Source organism: Notolepis coatsorum (assembly GCF_963971535.1).
Source record: "Notolepis coatsorum genome assembly, chromosome: 4".
NCBI classification, from domain to species: Eukaryota; Metazoa; Chordata; class Actinopteri; order Aulopiformes; family Paralepididae; genus Notolepis; species Notolepis coatsorum.
This window is the reverse complement of record NC_140168.1, coordinates 48,550,614-48,572,374: the sequence shown is the minus strand read 5'-3', so window position 1 is coordinate 48,572,374 and position 21,761 is coordinate 48,550,614. Positions and strand designations below refer to the sequence as shown.

At 41.1% G+C, this 21,761-nt stretch overlaps 1 protein-coding gene across 5 annotated transcripts; it reads right to left on the bottom strand.

Moving 5' to 3' along the window:
• On the bottom strand, positions 1-21,341 carry usf2 (upstream transcription factor 2, c-fos interacting). 5 transcript variants are annotated; one of them, XM_084313609.1, is made up of 11 exons: positions 20,905-21,341; positions 20,039-20,082; positions 19,709-19,821; positions 19,442-19,558; positions 18,862-19,024; positions 13,558-13,645; positions 13,186-13,230; positions 12,278-12,336; positions 11,968-12,071; positions 5,863-5,991; positions 1-1,900 (listed from the first exon to the last, which is right to left on the bottom strand). In XM_084313609.1, exons 1-11 carry the CDS (start codon positions 20,940-20,942, stop codon positions 1,811-1,813), a joined length of 990 nt encoding a protein of 329 aa, XP_084169735.1. In that variant the 5' UTR covers positions 20,943-21,341; the 3' UTR covers positions 1-1,810. The 5 variants fall into 5 exon arrangements, with proteins under 5 accessions (XP_084169735.1, XP_084169736.1, XP_084169737.1 ...); XM_084313610.1 differs by having other exon boundaries at positions 11,977-12,071; positions 20,905-21,339; XM_084313611.1 differs by having other exon boundaries at positions 11,977-12,071; positions 19,709-19,818; positions 20,905-21,338.
• Between the last annotated feature and the right edge of the window lie 420 nt (positions 21,342-21,761).

The window sequence follows — 21,761 nt, the reverse complement described above, 5'->3', positions numbered from 1 at the left end:
TCCGGTATAAACATTGCTGTTTTATTGTATTACCAGAATTAATCATGCCAGTGGTTAGAATGCCATGCTGTGGTCACTTTCAGGACAAAAGGTGGTTAAAACTATCATCGCTCACTCCCAAAATATCTTCAGCTCATTCCTCCTGGCCATGGTTGTCCTGCCCTGCCTTCAACATCATAGCATCATCATCAGCACTGGTTCCCAAACTTTTAAACTAATTGAGAAATAGTGAACATTGTCATCGTCATGTACAACTGATCCTCAGGTCTCCACTGAGCTACAATTGGATTGGTGAGCTGAGAAAGATTCCCAAGACATGAGATGACTGAACTTGTTGAAATATAGAAACATTCTATACTGCACTTTCAGTGTATTCATACATTGACCTAGAACAATGAGCAGATATACAAACAAAACCACATGATTTAATGCCCGATAAAAACCATTCAAATATTGAGAATATATTTGTTTAATCTAAGCTCTGTCTATATATATATATATATAGACTGAAATGAGTTTGGGAACCACTGCTAGTGCGCTATCCCAATTACCTGAGCTATGTTAATCCCCTACTGTCCAACAGGCTGCTGTTAAGACTTGGCGCTAATAATGAAATCCTCCCTCTGTCCGTTCTACTGAAGACCCTTCCCAATTGACCCATCTCAAGTCCCGCCCTCTTTTCTTGATCATCCAAATCAAACAAACATTGTCCGATGGAAAGAGACAGTTGCGAAAGGAGGTTTGAGAAAAGAGGGCAGGGTTTGAGATCTACTCCATCAACTTCCAGTAGACCAAGAGCATAAAACAGCCCCCTTGGATGATGTTATTCAGCTTTCCTGCTCCTATCCCACAGGGAGCCAACACACACCGTGCAACATTACTCACCCAATAATATCAGGGATATATTGTAAATTTCGACGACGGGTCTGAATTAGCAAATGGTGTATTTTGGTGCCAGTGGAGGCTCTGGCACTTGGGGAGTGCCAAGGGATAGGTATATATATATATATAAAAGAAAAGGCTAATGACATCAAACTAGAGTTATTGATGACAGTATATGACTCACACGGTGCATAGGCAGTTAAAACTAGCCTTAGTAATGGTAATAACCATGGAGGAAGGTACCTGATTTGTCTCTTATTTGTTCGTTATCTATTAACAAGGGGGGGGGGGGGGGGGGTTAATGGCACAGCAAAATTCTGCCTGATATTTTTGTACTATGATCTCTACCGCAACTGTCTTTTCTTTCTGTATACATGTTCAAAGGAGACTAATAAATTAAAACAACAAAAAGGAGTTTTCGTTCCCCGTCACACATACTGTAGTAGCTTCAAAACACAACAAATGCTGTAGAAAGCAAAAAAAAAAAAAAAAGGGAAAACTGTAGTAAGTTTAAAAAGAAGGAAAAAAAAAGACTTCCGAAGGACATTTTTTTTGTCAAGGTGATTCTCAATAGTAAAGTTCATCATTTAAACTTAACAGTTTGGTGAAAAGCGTGGCGATTTGAAGAGGCCGCTTTCCTTTCAGCAGAGGTGCGACATTCAGTCAGCTACAAAGTCATGAATCTCAGCTTTCAGCCTGGGAAGGACAGTTAGAAGAGGTTTGCTTTGCCAACATGTCTGCAGTCCGTCGATACCGTGTAGATTTGTGTTCCGATTCTGGAGGATACATGCTTGTGGAGCATGTGCACTTTCAGCGGTTTCCTTTTCGGATGACTTCCTAGCATTTTTAGAGTGTGTGAAAAGTATGTGGAGTTGTGTGCAATGTGAGAGGCGTGTGTGTGTGCACGTGTGTGTGTGTTGAGTCCGTATCACTGTGGTGTTGCGTCTCCATTGACCTCTATGCCATGTTGTTGTAGCTGCGCTCGAAGCAGTGCATTATCGTTCTTCAGCTCCTCGATCTGGAACATATAACAAGACATATATTAGATATAGTGTGGATAGGAACACACAGATACAAATAAAATACTTTTAAAACTAACGTAGTCTTGCTATGTTCTGAACACAACCCGGGGAGGCAGGTGACGAGCTCAGTGGCGATGATAGAGGTTTATGATTGTGGTTGCTCAACCATCCAACCCACGGTGTTGCGAACAGCCTTTAACACATTGGTTGCCAACAACGAGATTTCTCGTTATTGGCCGCCATGCGTTGGTTGCCAATAACGAGAATCGTTATTTCTTTTATTAGCGATATCCATTCATTTTTCATCCGTCCAGCCTGACATTATCATTGGGAATGGCTCTGAGCTTGAAAAGGGCAAATACCGCCCCCTATCGTCTCCCGGATGGTAATGCACATCATTGGATTGGATTGAGTGAAAGTGCATCAGAGAAAAACTCCGGTCCAGGGTTTTCCCATCTCTGGCAAGCAGTGTCGTGTTACCAGATTCACTGGCGAGGCTGGGAGCAGCTTGGATTATGTGTTTTCGGACTATAAAGTTGGATCAATAAACGCGATCAATATTTGGAATGGCAATCAGGAATTGGATTCATCTTTTTGCAGAACATCTGATCTGAGGTAAGGAATCTATGTTACCAGTTTTGGGTTAATCAGAGTCGTTTTCACAGATTTCACAACGTGTGTGTGCGTGGCGTTAGGCGCGCCACGAATAAATGATTTTTCAGCCCGCTTTTGTATCATGCATAAGAACACAAATACTCTCGATAATCTAGCGTTTATTTTAAAACGATTCATAAATCAGCCGGAAAATGACACTGCGTTTTGTGTATTCCAGTAAATGGCTATTTTCGCGGAATTTCTCTGAAATTACTAGAACTCTCCGAAACTATACTCTTAATCAAAACGGTATAAAACGGAAATGTACTGATGAAAAAACAATCCGTTTCGTACATGTTGACTGCAAGCAAGTCGTTGATAAGCGACGGTGTATTAGACACATAGCCATAATTTAAGATATAGTTTATGCATTCGCAAATGTGCTCATCCTCCCATTGATTAACGTGGTGGCATCCAAGCGATAAATCGGCATATACGGCTGGCAACCAATGTGTTAAACAGCTAATCACAATGTTCTGAAACGGCACGCTAGCAGCACAACTGCTGCCGCTTAGACAATTGATCCATTTTCAATCATTACTTAGTTAAAATACTATTTAATTAGCAGTAGGGGTGTCACAATTTCGATTTGAAAATGTAAATGACAGTTGTCAGGGCATAAAACCAATTACAAAAAAGAAAATTAAGACTCAATACTTAATCCAACAATGGCATAGTGGTCAGTGCTGAAAAAAGATTGGGACGTTAAAATCAAAAGTCAAATCAAATCATGACACCCCTAAATTTAGATCCGCGGGAACACCACGTAATACATGCTAGTCTCTCATCAAGCAGAAGTTAAACCTAGCGTTACAGAACATACTTAAACCAAGTAATTTCCCACCATTTCTCGTAGGTTCCTGGTGCATGCAAGTATTTTTTTTTTGTAAAATGTTACCTAAAAATCTAGTTTTCATGTGGACAGGAGACAGAGAAAATACTATGTTTTAAAAAATATACATATATGTGTGAACATGGCCAGGGTTAGCATAAAATTCTCTGAAGGTCATGGTCAGCATACCTGTTGTCTCAGGTTAAAGGAAAACTCCAACATTTTGGGAAATTAGCTTATTTAACATCTTCCTTGGAGTTAGACAAGAAGATACATACCTTTTTTGTCTCTGTGCATGCATTTAGCTTAGGGAACAGTCGCTCCGTTAGCGTAGCTTAGCTTAATCACTGGAAGTGGGGCAGAGTTAGAGCCTGACGTTTCCTACAGTCACGAAATACACTACAAAACGTTCCTGTAAACATGTTGTGACCTGTGTATTTACCACGTGGAGAAATAAAAAATAATTGAATTCGACAATTACGTTTTCTAAGCAAATATACTCTGAACTATTTTTTGCCTAACGACTCCTCTCTGAGTGCAGTCAGTGATTTCAACGTGTCGTCGTGATTGTTGACACTCATTCATTCAAAGGATCCGAACCGATTGAAGTTTATGGATACCATGACTTAAAATCATCTTACCTTGACGATTAAAAGCCTCCCCAATTTAGAAAACAGTAATCCAATGGCTGGTATTGATATACTGCACGCTAACGGAGCTAACCAACAACCAACCGGGCACTCAAGCAGATAACGAGGGTAACTTCCGGTCAGGGGGGTTTCAAAATAAAAGAGCGACGTCTATAGCAGCGGAATACGTTTATTTTGTACATTATCTAACGTTAACACAAACCTAAACTAACTTTAGGTTAGTTGTAACATTAGTCAATACCAGCCATTGGATTACCGTTTTCTAAATTGGAGAGGCTTTTAATCGTCAAGGTAAGAGGATTTTAAGTCATGGTATCCATAAACTTCAATCGGTTCGGATCCTTTGAATGAATGAGAATGTCAACAATCACGACGACACGTTGAAATCACTGACTGCGCTCAGAGGAGTCGAGGCAAAAAATAGTTCCCGAGTATATTTGCTTAGAAAACACAATTGTCAAATTCAATTATTTTTTATTTCTCCACGTGGTAAATACACAGGTCACAACATGTTTACAGGAACGTTTGAGTTGTATTTGGAGTGTATTTCGTGACTGTAGGGCACTGTAGGGAACGTCAGGCTCTAACTCCGCCCCACTTCCAGTGATGAAGCTAAGCTACGCTAACGGAGCGACTGTTCCCTAAGCTAAATGCACGCAAAAAAGGTATGCATCTTCTTGTCTAACTCCAGGGAAGATGTTAAATAAGCTAATTTCTAGGGATGCCCCGATCACGTTTTTTGCCACCGATACCGATCACCGATCGTCGTGAGCCATATCGGCCGATACTGATCCGATACCGATCGTTTTTGATTAAAAAGAAATTAAAAATTATTTTATATAATTTTTTTTTAAATAAAATATATATATTATATAATTAGACTTGTACTTGTATTATCTGCGAGACATCGCCACCCCGCAACAAGTCAAAATGCTCGCTATCTGCAAACAGCTCCACTGTCTGTGTGTACTCTAGTAGCCCTAGCTCCAAAAAGGATTCTCCGGCGCTGCAGCGGGACCCTATTGGTAACGTTATGCTTTGATCATTTCACATTCAGCAAGCCCTCAGCTCGAATACGCATTCAATCAATGTTATAAGACATTGATATCAGGAGCTATCTGTAGCTACTGCTAGCCGGCTAGATGACGTTAAGACAACTATTTAGTTCAATCGGACATTTAGTTTTGAACCGTGAACTAACGTCAGCTAACGCAAGCTAACGCAAGCTAACGCAAGCTAACGGAGATATCAACATGGGCTACTAGACTTCCTGGGGCATTTGTTGATATCCGGAGCTATCAGTAGCTAGCCGGCTAAATACCGTTAGACAATGCCTACTAAAAGTGAATAGTTGACTGGGTAATTTTGTTTAAACAGTAACGATAGCTAGGTAGCTAACGTTAGCTCAGGTCGAATGCACTATCTAGACTCAGCAGAGAAGGTCCGCCTCCTCTGTGTTTACAAACTCTACACGGGTACGGGCGGGGCTAGGGAGGAGGAGCAGTTTGCAGGTCCTGTGCGTCTGAGACAAGCGAGTGAGATATCCACTTGATCAGTTTCCGCGATCGGCGAATATGACTAATTATCGGAATTCCCCGATCGCATATTTATACTGATTATCGGCCGATAACGATCGGTGGCCGATCGATCGGGGCATCCCTACTAATTTCCCAAAATGTTGGAGTTTTCCTTTAAGGTTCCGGTTGTCCCAGGTTAAGGTACTGGTCATCTCAGGTTAAGGTACTGGTCGTCTCAGGTTATGGTACTGGTCGTCTCAGGTTAAGGTACTGGTAGTCTCAGGTTAAGGTTAGGGTAAACGTACCTGTTGTCTAAGCAACTCGTTGTCCACCTGGACTCGCTCCACCTCTTTGTAACTATCCTGCAGTCGCTGGTTGTTCTGACGAAGCTCCCGAATGTAGTCGCAGGCTTTGGACAGGATGCCTCCTTTACTCTGACCAATAGAACACAAAAGAGGGTTCAGGGCACTCTGAAGGACCAACATTCACTGTTCAACAACAGTCCTTTCTCAGCGCAATCCATGCTGTTCCTCATACTAGCTCCGGATAGTTAGCTACAAACCAATGCAAAGTCAATGAGGTTGAGCTCCTGTCTGTACAAGATGACTTGAGGCTCACTGAAGTTTACTCCACTGTTGCACACAAAGCATAGTTCAGTGAGTCTCAGCGTGACCCCATTGACTTTGCATTAGTTTGTAGCCAACTATCCGGAGCCAGTATGAAGAACTAGATTACACTGAGAAAGGACTCTTATCGATCAACATCATCATTAGTAAGTAAGAAATATGGCTAGAGGTCCAAAAGGGGTCATAACTATACTTTTAAGTAGGGCTGGGACTTTATCGCGTTAATTTCTATTAATTAACTGCAAAAAAAATTAAACGCTAAAAAAAGATTACGCATTTTATCGTACATCGCTGCACTTTGCTCTTGTCTGTCGGCTCCGGGCTGCATTTTCGCCGATCAACCAATACATTGTTGGAAAGTTGAATTTGCCGCCTTTCGATCGTCACCCCACTCAATCTATTGCGTGCTTCTGGTCTCGAGTTAGAAGACGAAACATCCCTCAAGCGTCATTGGACAAGCCGTTCGGACGAGGAAGTCCTTTGTTTTGACTCGAGGGGCTAAATAAAAGGCCATTTTGGATTATCACGCTGAATTATTGCGGTACACATTACAAAAACCTTTGAAATACTAATTTTCCGTGGGATTTTTATAAACTTTGGACCTGTATGACTATAAGACTTCAGGCTATGGAACAATTATGTTTTCCAGCTCCTACCTCTCAGCTGGAACTTAAAAACAGGCATCTGGCAACCACTAAACAGAAATGTGAGTACACACAACTTTTACTTCAGTGTGTTCAAACCGCTGTTACTCTATTTCATTAGCACTCAAAGTGATTTTTCTTTATGTGTAAGAAACTTCAGAATGTTACCTTTCAAAAGAGAAAAGGTCATTTGCGCTATATATATATATATTATTCCTAAAGTTTTTTGTTAAAAATTGCATTGATCTGACTGTTGGTCTGTGTAGTAGCTAATAAACAAGATTTTGCTGCTTAAACTTATGTATATTCATTGATTCACCCATATACCAAAATCCATTTTAATTGAACATTTTTGCTTTTCGCATCAAATATTGATATGCGTTTAAAATTAGATTAATTTCTATTAATTAACTATAAAGTCTTGAATTAATTCGATAATTTTTTAAAATAATTTGTATTACTTTTTAATACAAAATGTCTGTATTCAGACCTTTGCTGCAGGTACTCATCTCTGAATTGGGCAACATACCAAAACTATGTACCGGTAGTCGTCTTAAAGCACCCGCTGATTTGCCAGGTATGTTTCTTGGGAGGTTTTGGACAATAGCGTTTTCAGTGGATAATAAGCTAAAGTAAATCCGCTATGAGCAGTAAATTACCGTATGTCATAAGAGGTATTTTAGCGCAAGTGATTCAACACACTCATTCATAAAGACTGATAGCATGTAAAGTCAGATGTGTCCTACATTAGGGACAGTGTTGCCGATATAAAAACAAACATTAATTTCATTGGCTTTTTTCCATCAGACACAGATATGAACCCATTGGTTTATAGCGGATTTTAAGCTTATCAGTTAATTGTTAATAACCGGTTAAAAAAGGATCATGCGCTCGGGCCTTCAAAACAAGGTCTTTACACAGCTGGGCAGCTGACGTCTGATCACACAGAATGACCCTACCTATCGTCAACATCCACTGCAACCTAGCTTGGCCTTGCACACATTACTAAACACAAATATCAGACCAAAAGGACAGGTTGGCAAGACAATCAAAACAACATTAACTGTAGCAATCGGTTTTACTTTCACAGTAGCACTCTCATTGAACTTCAGCTGGTCATCAATCTCTCTATCCCCAAGTATTTGTAAGTATTAACTCTTCCAATGTATTCGTTGTTGACAATGGTGAGTTGGACTTCTCTACCGAGTCTAAAAACCATGTTAGGGTCTTAGTAGTTTTCCTGGCATTTCCATGCCGAATGAGTTATTTCTTGGGAAATGATAAACACACCTCTAACATCAGAATAACATTAGGACAGAGGCGGTCAACCATGTCTTTCAGATCAACCGGGTGAGCGCACAGGACCCGAGTAGATCTCCAGAGGATTTGGAAATCCCAGATAAAAGACATCCAATCATACTCGCTTTCCTTTTTAAATGTGAATCTCAACAAATCCCTGTCCTGTGTGGCTCTTTGGCCCACCTTCTTCTTTCACTGGCTTTTCCAGGGCTCCGGCCTCTGGGATGAATTTGGAGTGTTTCGTAATTACATAGCCCTGCTGGGATTAAGAATACACAGCTTTCAGCCGCTGTATTGAAAATGAATCTTGCCTTATATTAGACTACTGCGTGGCGCAGAAAGAAAAAATAAAAATACAGAAAACGCCATTTCCTCACTCACAAACCACAAAGACAGCAAACGGTGAAGTAGGAAATAACTGAAATCACAACTAGCAACAAGACCAGTTTTTACTATGCTGGGTGTGAAAGTAAAAGCTACAGCCTCCTAAGGCATAAGCCACGTTCTTCAGCCAAACACAATAACTCGTTCCAGGACAGCAGGATATTCAAGGAGGCATTTCTTTCAAGGTGCCGGCGAGTTGCGATTTTAAAAACAAGACTGACTTCTGGTGTCCAGGAGAACAGTGGTGTGCAGGTGTGAGGGGATTTCAGAGGACTTGTAAGGTGCAAATGACAGACATGAAATCCTGTGTGCGTTTTTCTCTTCAGCTCGACGAGTCAAATCTAGCACAACTGTGTATTTTAAATCAGAACGGTGTTCGCTGATGTGAGTGCAGATCCAGTGACAGAACACCACCTTGTGGCCGCTTTAAGAATTGCAACCAGCAGCTACAGCCCAGCGGCCCAGACATACATGGACTTGCTGGTAGGTCCCAGTGCCAACTGTTGCACTAAAGGAGAGCTACAAAAGACAAGATTGGACAGTAGGTTTGTGGTACTGCAATAGACCAGGCATGAGTATGGATTTCATGGCCTCTTTTTTCATACAGTCAAGATTTTTGTGCAGTCTTCATTTTATATTAAAGTGAAAATTATATATTTTTTGCCTCTGAAATAAGAAAGAATGATGTTGCTACAATATATTCATTATTTTGTGTTGTGCAATACTTGAGTTCTCAAATAAACATCTTGAAGTGAGAAATGAGTCTTCTTTCTTTCTCAATATGGAATTTTAAAGCAAAGTAGGCAAGACTGGAATATTTTGAATGCAATCAGTCATAGAATGGGGGTAATTATTAATTGTTATAATGAGCATGTGCTGTCAACAGCATTTTAAATGTATTTTATTGTAGTTTAATAATATCAATGTTTATAATACTTCTCCCCAGGTAGTCAGAACATAACAGAGTATAGACAGAATATATTTATATTGTATATTAAATTATATGTTTGCATTATTGTACATATATATGTAGATATGTTTGCATTATTCTGATTAGCAGCCTACAATAACACCTAAAAGCAGTCGTCATTCTCACTGTCTGCTTGGCAGGCGATAGTAGATCTAGAAAAAGGGCAAAGTAGATCTTGTGCCAAAAAAAAGGTTGCCCGCCACTGGATTAGGATTTTAATAGGGACTAGGGATGTTAGCAATTAATTGAAGATCGATTGATTGATCGTTAACACTTTGATCGCCATGGTTAAATTCATAATTTACCATCCCTAGCCAGCTCTATTTGTCTATGGAGAAGTTCCCCTTCTTTGCAGGGCTATAACTTTTTAAATTCTATTGCTAAATTGACATTATTATGGCCCATTCAATGTCCTATATCCATTGTTCAGGGTGTAGCAACGTTATACTTTTTCATTCACATATTCATACTAAAATATGGTCTAAAGTATAAGTATGTTTTTATCGTTTTCTGCAGCTTTCTCCAGAACTTGATTTATAGCCCCAAATGCATTATATTGATGATCAAATACAGTTTGGTAGCGATCGGTGCCAGATAAAAAATTTCAACTGGAGGTGGTTCTAGAAGTTACTACGTATCATCTGATGTTGACCGGATGGGCGGGGGGTCGTTTATAATTCCGTGGGCAACGTTATATCATTCGTCTAGTGTGGGTCATATGATCATCAGAGCAGTTTATATGGAACACGTTAGAAAATAACGCTGGATCTTACGTATCTTCCTCGCGCCGTTGGACGATCAGCTTGGAGTAGACAGTTTTCGATTATGGGATGTTGATCTAGATGAACCATTTCCAGGTTGTATAATACTATATACGTCCAAATAACGTTGTTTATTGAGTTAGGGTGAGCGATTGATTATCCAGTGTGTCGAGATGGAGTCCGGCTAACGATCGCGAGTGCCCGGACGAAATATGGATGAGCACTTCCTGTTTGGCGCGTCACTTCCTGTTGGCCGATCGGCCACCAGATGGCGCTCTTGAACCGTTAGAGAGTTGAGTGGAGATCAGCAGTATATCTCAGAGCAGTATATCTCAGGTCCCCGGAGGAGAAATATGATTTCGATCACAGATTTTTGAAATATTGATATCAAAGACGTGTTACGCCGTCTTCGGCAGAATGAGCATGGCGGGCAATGACGAATTACGGCGTTTCCGGCGATTAAAGTGTTAAGGATTTACTCGAACACATGACATTTACTCGATCAAACAATGATGTTACAATGTTGTCCGTCTCTTATTACATTGTAGCAGTCAGTAGAATGGTGTATTTTCAAAGCATGTTTCAATGAACAGATAGAGGGCGCAATATATCTATGATGAGGAGGCAACTACCCCTTTGTCTGGAAAATAAGCGAGGGAAAACGACACGAGCGACAGCAACTTGAAAAATTAAGCAGGCTAAGAGAAGCGTCGATTCTGAAAAAATAACCCAAGCCAGTCTGCGCATTTATCAAAAACGGCATGATTGATATGGTTGACGGCGAAGGATTTCGGCATTTAGTGCTTGAGCCAGCGTGCCATATCCCATCCTGAGGCACAACCACCTCGCACATCGAGGAGCACTACACCGGTGCAAAGTTCGAGTTGCTCGCGCAGCTAGCTAACGTTACAGGTGATTGCAAGGTTGCATTGACGACAGACCACCACTGCTGCTGTGTTGCCAACTAGAAGTGTGCTGGGTTTTCAGTGTTTATGCATGTTATTTAGTTAGGCCTATTGGAAATTTTTCATCGACATAAGTAGATTTTTCATTTATTTATTAAGTTAATATAAAACCGTGTTTAGAACATTGTTAAATACATGCTTTTGATTTCTTTAACCACTTAACGTTCCGATGGCCCGCCCTTGGACGGCGTCCCGCTGTTGGCTTCGTTAGTACAGTTGGTAATTTTCAGCGTTTTATGGGCGTAATCTGTTATTTAGTTAGGCCTATTGGACAAAAGTAGATTTTTTGTTTGTTTATTTATTAAGTTAATATAAAACAATGTTTAGAAATTTTTAGAATTTGTTAAATACATGCCTTTGATTTTTTCAAGTGGCGACTGGCGAGTGACATATGCAGCTCGCCCGCTTAAAGTCGACACAAATGCGTTTTAATATGTCTAGGCCTCTACGTTTCTACGTTTCATATGCCATGCACTGTTGCGAGAATGCACTATGTCGCTGCTGCGGAAATAAACGTATTGTTGGTAAATTGGGTATTTTTTGTTACAATTAATCGATTGAGATCATTAACGCTATCAATGATCGAGTAAGGAACGTGCTTACAATTTGCAACCCTAATAGGGACTTGATTTAATGAGGTCCTTCTACATGACATTGTGGGAAACACAATTTTACAGATGTCAAATAAAATCAACGATTTAAGTTGAGAGAACTTAAAGAGAGTAATAGTGGACTAAGAATAAAGAATATACCCCATTTACATCACCCACCGCTCCAGTTTTACTGCTGTCTATGTTGCAGTCAGGGATGATTTTTGACAGAGTAACGATCCAGTTGTTGATCTTGTCTCTTCTTCTTCTCTCCACTGCAAATTTATGAGGAATGGGGGTTATTGTCAAAACTATGGTATATCCTTTGTGAGAAAAACCTAAACGGTGACATTCATCTTTTTGTATAAACTGAAAAGAAATGTTATGTGTACCAATTGCTTTCCTAGCTTAACGTTTTCATGACCCTTTTTATGCATAAATGTTTATATATAGTTATAATACTAATAAGCATGCGGTCTACCTTCATTGTGCTGTGCTCGTCTCCTCTCATCCCTGGGTGCCCGTGGACCATCCATTTTCCTGTAGCCACAAAAAGACAAAGATTGAATAGGTTGACTCTCCCTTTACCTGTGGTGAGGCCCCCCACTCAAAGAGACAGTGTAAAAAAAAGAAAAGAAACGCCATTAAAAACTACAGTTATTGGTCAAGACTAGGGATGCTCGATATTGGCTTTTTTACAGATACCGATATACCGATATTGTCCAACTCTTAATTTCCGATACCGATATCAACCGATACCGATATATGCAGGGTTTCCCCCCCCCCCAAAAAACTGAATAATTTCAGGTAATTAACCTGTTAAGCTGTAGGAATATTTCACCTAAAGGTTACATACGGTATGTCTTGTTGTGGAATTAACATAACATTATGCATACTTTTGACAATAAATAAATCAGAATTTGTTCTTACTTGCTTGCCTGGGTAAATAAAGGTTATAGAAATGTAAAAATTAAATTAAAAAAAATTAAAAAATAAATATCCGATATCACATTTTAATGCCAATATCGGTAGGCCGATAATATCGGACATCCCTAGTCAAGACCGATTCTAAATGTGATAGATATTAGCATATGCTATTCAACACACCTCATGGTCTGGCACTAGTACACTTAAAACTAAGATCAGATAAAAAATAAAGTGTGTTATGGAGTTGCCCCACTCTGGTCATGGCACTGGTGAGATGCACCGACCGACAGGGCTGACCAGTCTGGAATCTTTCGACCCTCTAAATCACCACACAAGAGGATGCTAAAACACGGTTAACACTGATAACAACTAGTAGCGAGCCACCACAAGTCTGTCTCTACCACACATGATGGAAGGAGGGGGGGTGGGGTGGGGGGGGGGGGGTGAAAATTAGATCCTCACCAGTTTGAACTGCCATGCTGCAACATCTCGCTCTCACCAAGGTCTCTGGGGATGGCAGGTAAGTGGGACAGATTTGGTTTCTCAAATTCTTTTTGGTATCTTTTCGAATAAAGAATATTGTCGTCCTTTTTTTCTCTTCCTCTCTTTCTTCTCATTAAATTTTTCTCTACTGTACACACAATCACAAACCAATCATGCCAAAACAGGGGCGAGGAAGAGGCAAGGAGTATATATCCAATCCAATGTGGAGTTTTTGTGGAGGGAGGAAGGATGTAGGGTGAGAAAAGTGGGCCACATTGAGTAGTCATCTCTGATGATGATGATAATGTTGAAATGGATTGGGACTGTGTGGCCAAGTTCCATCATACTTACGCGGTGTATGTGTGTGTGCGCGGTGCGATGGTACGGGGGGTGCCGGTCTGGAGGACATCAGGTGGACTCATCATCACATAAAATTGACCTGGATGTGGGTAAAAGAAATTTACGAAAAAATTTATATATGATAGTTGTGTTTGAAGCATTCAAGCGTCTGCTCGACAATTCATTTGTAATGGGGATGATATTATTGCCGTTGATATTTGGGATGCATGATGTAAGCTGGTGTGTCTGTTGATGGTTCATGTATAGGACTCTTGGAGGACTAACTCACTGAGGGTCAGAGATCCAAATAAACTACCTCTTAACACTTTCCATGCCAGCCATGCGGTGCCTAGGAACCCTGTTGCGTGCCACCGCTATATTCAATGACAGAGCTCTCATATTTGCGAACGCATAAACTATATCTTAAATTATGTGTCTAATTTGGCCGTCGCTTATCAATGACTTGTTTGCAGTCAACATTGATGAAACGAATTTATTTTATTTTATAAATCGGTTCATTTCAGTTTTCTACCATTTTGAAAAACGCTCGTTTTTTGAAAGTTTCAGAAAAAAATAAAGATTCTGTGATAAACGCCCTTTACTGGAATACACTGGAATACACAAAACACGTTGTCATTTTTCGGCCTATTTATTAATCGTTTTCAAATAAATGCTAGATTATCGATAGTATATGTGTACTTATGCACGCTATAGAAGCGGGCTGAAAAATCTATTATCTTATTTCCTGATCGCACACACTGATATATAGGTGAAAATAGCTCCGATTATCCCAAGACTGGTAAAATAGATTCCTTACCTCAGATCAGATGTTCTCCAAAAAGATTATTCCAATTCCTGATCGCCATTCCAAATATCGATTGCGTTTATTGATCCAACGCTGGGTACTGGAAACACATATTCTCCGCTGTTCTGATGGTGGGCGATGACTCCAGTATGCTCGGATTACATGCCTGACAAGTAAAATGTGGAAGCAGGACTTTTTTTTCTCCATGCGTTACATTCAATCCAATGGGGTGCAATACCATCCGGAGAGACGATAGGGGGCGGTATTTTCCCTGTTCGAGTTCAGACAGATCCACACTGGTAAGGTGGGGCTAGATTGATGAAAAATTAATGGAAATCGATAATAAAAAAAATAACGATTAAAAACGAGATCTCTCGTCGGCTGGCACTCAACGGTTGGCATGAACTAACGAGAAATCTCATCGTTGGCACTGAAAGTGTTAACTAAAACCTGCAATGGCCATTTTAGTTTTCGTTTTTGAGGACTGCATACTTTTTTTGCAAACCAAAACAACATACTTTATACTTATAGCACATGCATGAGCCTGGTCACTTTTGAAATATGACATTCTGAAGTTTCTGATTCCAGAAAAATAATTCACTTTTAGTGCTAACGTAATAGAGTAACATAGGTCTGAACTTGAGTAGTTTTCTGTAGTAGTTAGTAGTCCAGAGGTAGTATTTCCCCAGAATGTGGTATGGCTTACAAATCTAGACGGAGCCATAGCCTGAAGCCGTATGTAGTACATATCCAAATTTCATAAAGATCCATTCAGGAATTAGTGATTGGGAGTGATGGTAAACTGTGTACAAAGAAAAACTCAGTTTTCTCATAGACTTCAATTAATTTGGCGTCCTGTTAACACTTTGAGTGCCACTCACGGCTTTTCTCTGGTTTACGACCAGACCGTTGAATGCCACGCCCCGAGTATTCTCGGGTATTTTATTTTTATTTTTTATTAGCGATCTGAAATCATATTGCATCACGCGAGCCTACCGTTGGAGATCCAGGGACCGCCGGCGCTCAGATGTGAAAAAAGCGCCCCCTATCGTCTCCCAGATGGTAAATCACCCTTTTGGAATAGACTCAATGAAAGTGAATGGGAGAACGGATTTCTGACTCCACATTTTACTTCTCACTGATGCAGCCGGGGTCATTCTGGAGCCTCTGAGCCACGGCGAATATGGGTTATACTGTACACACGATTAGGGATGGTACCGAATTCGGTACTTTTGAGGTACCGAACCGAAACACGTCAATACTACAGAGTATGGAATCAAGTGAGATACCGAGAGAGATTTTTTTTTTTTTTGTCAACGTTCACACGCACAATATATGCTTACCTAGGATTTGACTTGATTCAACAACAAAGCAGTCGGAGCAATGGCAAGCCGAAAACTGTTGAAATTGTAGTTATTTGAAGTTTGGATTCTTTTTTTTCACGACTCAGGTAAGTAAATTAAATTTCTTGAGATTAAAGTACCGAAAAAAGGTACCGTTGGGTACCGGTATCGATTCACAGGTACCGGTATCGGTTCAAATGTGAAAGGTACCCATCCCTACACACGATGGATAAATACATTTATCGATTTTTTCCAATGGCGATCGGAAATTGGAATAAACCATTTGGATACTATCCGACCTCAGGTAAGGAATCTATGTTATCAGTGTTAGGATAATCAGACTTGTTTTCACTGATATATAAGCGTTTATGTGATATGGCTGTTTTGACTGAGGAAATAAGAGCAGCGATTATCAGCGCACGGCACGAGCGTGCGCACACATATACTATCGATCATCTAGCATTTATTTGAAAACGATTGATAAATAGGCCGACAAATGACAACGTACTGGAATATTCCAGTAAAAAGGCGATTATCATAGGCATGGGTTGTTTTTCCCCGGAAAACGGGTGATTTTCAAAATGCTATCAAACGGAAATGAAGCGATAAAAATACAATCTGCCTTGCCAATGTTGACTGGAAAATGAGTCTTTGATAAGCGACGGGCAGATCAGACACATAGCCATAATTTAAAACATAGATTAGGCGATATTAACGTTAACACTTTGGCTGCCGGGAACCGTCTTTAGACGTCTTTGCTGGCCATGCTAAAGTTGCCGGAGGACGCGTTACGTCGTCCTTATATCAATATTTCAAAAATCTGCGATCGGATTCATATGTCCCCTCCGCTGGCCTGAGATCCACCAGCAGGACCCACTGAGCTCTCTGGCGGTTCAGGAGCGCCATCTGGTGGCCGATCGGCGCAATCGCCAAACAGGATGTGGCATAGAGGTTGTGCTAGACGTCCGTAGTACTTCCGGGCGCTCGCTATAGGTCATGGGACTCTGGCTCGTCACGCTACACGGTGATCGATTGGCAATAACTCGATAAACAACATGATTTGGACGTATATACCATTATACAAGCTGGAGATGGACCGGGTAAAAATATATCCCATAATGATAAGATTTCTACTCTACGATGATCGCCCAACGGCGCGCGGAGACTGGGGTGAGTTTCAGCGTGTAACGTTACCGTCTTCGATACTAACGGCTATTATCAACATTTGACCCACATTAGATGATTGGTATAACGCTGCCCACGGAATTATAAACGCCCCCTCGCCCATCCGGTCAACATCAGATGACGTGTAGTAACTTCTAGAAGTACGTCTAGTTGGAATTTTTTATATCGCGCTGATTGCCATCAAACTGTATTTCATCATCAATATAATGCATTTGGGGCTATATATCACGTTCTGGAGAAAGCTGCAGAAAGAGATGAAAACATACTTATACATTAGACCATACTTTACTATGAATATGTGAATGAAAAAGTTTAACGTTGCTACACAATGAACAATACATATAGGACTTTGAATGGGCCCTAATAATGGCAATGTAGCAATAGAATTTAAAAAGTTATAGCCCTGCAAAGAAGGGGACTTTCTCCATAGACAAATAGCGCTGGCAATCTATGGTATATCATGAATTTAACCTTAGGCAGCCAAAGTGTTAACATTGGCCGTGGATGGTGGCATTCAACGGGATAAAAAGGAAAACACGGCCCGGCACTGAAAGGTATCATTGGAAGCCACACTCATTGGCTACAGCGATCCACAATCATTTTCGATCCACAATCATTTTCGAGATCGGATCTAGATTGACGGAACTACTGCAGCTAGGGCTGGGCGATTAATAGATTGTATTTACAATACAGAACTTTGAAGGCGTTTTCCCAAAAATGAGTTTTAAGAGTTTTTCCTCATACTCTGAGCCAGAAATCTCCACTTCAGTAACACTCGCATACACCAAACCTCCCAGTTCTATTCATATCTATGTTCTGAAGGTATTTACAGAAGGGTTTGTTGATATCGCATTCATACCCTGATTTATATCACATTTTATTCCTAAAAACATGGCGAAATATGGAATTTTACCATAGAAATGGACTGAATGGAGTATTTTCTGATTTATGGAGTGATAAAAAGATATCCAAAATCCCCTCTGTAATAACCTTTGGCTCTAATATGTCAACAAAATGAAACTATAATTTTGAAAATGGCTTTATCCAATGTTCAGATTTCTGTCCCGGAATTATATGCAAATTATTGCATATTTAAGTAGATCATGCTTCATTTGCATATTTAAACATACAATTTCAGAAAACTTGTAATACAAAAAAGTCTTAAAAAAGTCTTGTCTTAATATAAGTAATCAACTGGGGAAGTTTCATTATGATATCTATTAGTTAAATGTTTTACCCTATTCACCTGTAGTGTCTCGCCTTAATTCAGTATCTATATTGTATTACAAAATATGCACACCCGAGTCACTAGGGGTCGCCAAAGTGCCGGTGGGCAAAGCGTCCCAAAAAGGTCCCCGATATGGGCTGTCGCAGGCTAAGAGGTACACTAATCAAGATACAAAGTGTAAAGTATGTATAGGGGTGCATAGGAATTAGGGCTGCAACTAACAACAATTTTTTTTATTATCATCATCTTTTTCCCCCTCCTCTGTTAGTCGTTATGCCAATTCCCAACTCCCTTCCTGGTTGTTGCGCACCCCCCCTACTATTGGTCCGAGAGGCCGGAGACTATCACATGCTATCCTCCGACACATGCGCAGCCAGCCGGCAGCCAGCCTGGCAGCTCAGATTCTCACTGGGAGAGTGTAACGTGTGGAAGGTCACACTACCTCCCTCCAGATCCTTCCTTCGCTGAGCAGGCACCCCGACCGAACTGTAGGAGTATTTTTCTATTTACAACGCCCAGGACCCACCCATCAGCTTTCCCACCCTCTAATACTGCCAATTGTATTAGTACGGACGACCAGCCAAACTGAAAACAATGTGGAGAGCTGGATTCGAACACGCGAACCCAGCCAGCATTGGTGGCGAGTGCCTTGCCCACTGCACCACCTAGCCGCCCCAACAACAATTTTGATAATCAATTAATCGGACGATTATTATTTTGATTAATTCGATAAAAAGAAAACCCCATATCCTCACCTCCGGCCTGCGTGAGTGTTGGATCTGTGGTGGCCTGCACCGAGACTGCCGTGGCCGTCCCATCGCCAACAGTGGTTGCAGGGAAGTACGCAAAGCGTGTCTCCCCTCCCACGGTCTCCCCCGCCGGACTGCCCCCATTGCTGAAGGGGTTCTGAATAACCGCCTGGCAAACGAGGACCAGAGGAAAAACAAAAACAAGAGAGCGGAAAGGATGACAGCAGGAGTCAGTGGAAACGTAGGACTGTGTCAGCATCCTCTCCATATGGTACTGTTAAGGTCTGTTTGTAGTCAAGCCATAGCCCAACCGGAACAAGGTCCATGCAGGCGCAAATGAGGTAACAGTGGACCACAGCTGGTGTCCACATAGACATGTCCACGCTCCATGGTGTAACTGGCACCTGCCGACTTGCATACCAGTGTCTTTAAAAAATATGTCTCTGCACGAATTCTGGAATACAGTTGGAGTATGAAAGGCAAATGGCAGAAGACCCATTGGCAAGTGTACGTCAAGACTATGTTAGTGCCTTTACCAGTTTAGAAGTTTAAAAACAAACAAACAAAAAAAGAATTTAGTGTGTACCTGTGCCACCGTTTGTTGGGCTCCTGTGAACGCCGTGGAGACCACACTGACCGCTCCGGTTCCATCCTGCGCCGCCTCTATCTGCTCATCTGTCACCTGAACAACACGATAGGTCACCTGGGGAGAGTAAAAAACATTTTGTTTTTATATCCAGTAGGGACACCTGTGGTTCGAAAAGCGGGGGTTCCCCAACCAGTACACCATCTCTGGGCACAAAAATAATTAAGACTAGGGAGTTATCCCGCGGGTGTGAAAACATGCCCTCACCTGTCCGCCACTGTTCTCTGTACGGAACTGGTACTGGACATTGTGGTCTGCAAACGTGGCCTGCTGGACGCTGGCAATGGTGACTGCAGTCGGCTCCTCCGTCCCCACCCCTTCTGACAAAAACATAGCTGAAGGTTTCAGAGGCTGTGCTTAAACACAGTTACTTGCAAGCATAACAAAAGAAAGTGCACACACAAACATTCATAAAGCGTTCTCCCGTGTATGAATTGGATAATATTGTGATAGGAGAAACGATAACAAAAATAATGTTTTTATTTGGATGAATGACGGCAGATGTTGGGAGTGGACGGAATCAAGATTCATACATACCTTCCTGTAACTGGACAACTTCTTCGGTTTCCTGTTTCTCGTGACTGAAAAACATTAGGAATATAAGTCAGTTTCATGTTGTCCCAAATGTAAGACATTCCTCACAACGCCTCAAACAGCCATGAAAACATTGACTGCCTACAAAGCCCCGATGATGGATCAAGAGTGCCCCCATGCGCTGGGATGAAGGGATCATCTCAGGAGTAGTATAGTAATAATAACCAATGACATAAACATGTCACATAATTTATGTTTGCCTGTGAAACGGTCAGGGAAAGTTTTATTTTAACTTTTTCAATAATTAATGCATGTTTACTTACATATATATACAATATAAATGCACACCGAGAGACAACTTTACCAAAAGCCGAACACTTTTAAATATAGCCCAGCAGGAACGCCTATTATATACGGTTATTTAGCAAACAAGCAAACCATCTTCAAGTCCAGTAAAAACCTGTAACGTTATGGGATCAGGACACTCAAATGTCCCCATTCTAAATCGATCAAATGAAATGAGTACTAATAATATGCTTCTACCCTGCAAAAGCCAAACGCCCCAGTAGTAATATTACAACTCTGCAAAAAAGGCGCCCGCTTCTGACAGCAAGCATTTGCTAGAAATATATAAAGTCCATATAAAAAAATAAATAAACATACCCATGTAATATGTGACACAAATGTTTTATAATTATGGCACGCCGCCATAGCGACTGCATTACATGTAAATAATGTAACGGAAAACAAGGTATTTTAATCATCTGCTAAACATTGCATTGCGTTGCAAAGAGAAAATGGTGACTTCGGGGCTGTAGGCCTGGTGGGAAGCCATTAGCGAGCCGCGAGCTGGGGACACATTATCTTACCTCGTAGCGCTGTCCAAACTCTGTTCAAGCATATCCATGAAGGTTGCAGTTTAAAATGTGATATTCAGCAGCGACACTGATACACGGAGATGGAAGTACTGATCACGGGGACAAACACACGGGTCATGTGAGAAAGACAGTCCAGGACACGTGAGGTACCGAGCGGGCGAGGAGTTAAAATGGAGACCGCTGCAGAACTGAGGGGGGATGTGTTTGCGACGTCTGCTCTCTAGTCGCGACCTTGTGCGATAAACCTCTCGCCTTGTTTCCCCCTTCGATTAATTCGAGGCGCTCGTTAATGTTCGACGCTTTAGTTTCAAATTTTATTCTAATTTCTATTTTCGTTGGATCTGTGTAAATCTGTAAATGTAGCTAATTCGGTTGCAGTAACGCTTTCCTCGTTGTTGTTGCTCGGCTTCTTGTATTGTTCCGCGCTCGGCCTCGGCGCACAGCTGCTATTCATCCGCGCGAGGCTGTTAACGGCTGCACGTATCAAGATATGGAGTGGAATCTATTTAATACCCGTGAAAATGTTTTGTTTTCGACGTGAAGTTTGATATTTTGTGTGTAACAAGTCCATGACTTTGCCGTGTACTCTATGCACTTATTGGTAACTGGATTTAGTTGTCGTGTTACTGTTGTTATATTGTATCAGTCTTTGCTATATACATAAACTAAATAATAAAAACAAAAAAAATCAACGTGTTCACTATTGGCCGTTTGAAGTGTTATTATTATCGGTCGTGGCAATGCATTTGGGATGGGTAACATATTTGCTAGTCACATTCCCAGCCCTCAAATAGTGCTGTCTTCAAGTCCTTCACCCAGGTGACCAAAGAGATCCAATCCGGGTTTTC

Bases quoted from the DNA above. Each gene is read 5' to 3' on its own strand.
- usf2 (XM_084313607.1), bottom strand. From the start codon at position 20,942: ATGGATATGCTTGAACAGAGTTTGGACAGCGCTACGAG. The intron at 20,083-20,904 runs GTAAGATAATGT...AATGTTTTTCAG, and splicing joins AGTTTGGACAGCGCTACGAG to TCACGAGAAACAGGAAACCG. The intron at 1,901-5,862 runs GTACGTTTACCC...TATATGTTCCAG, and splicing joins ACGAGTTGCTTAGACAACAG to ATCGAGGAGCTGAAGAACGA.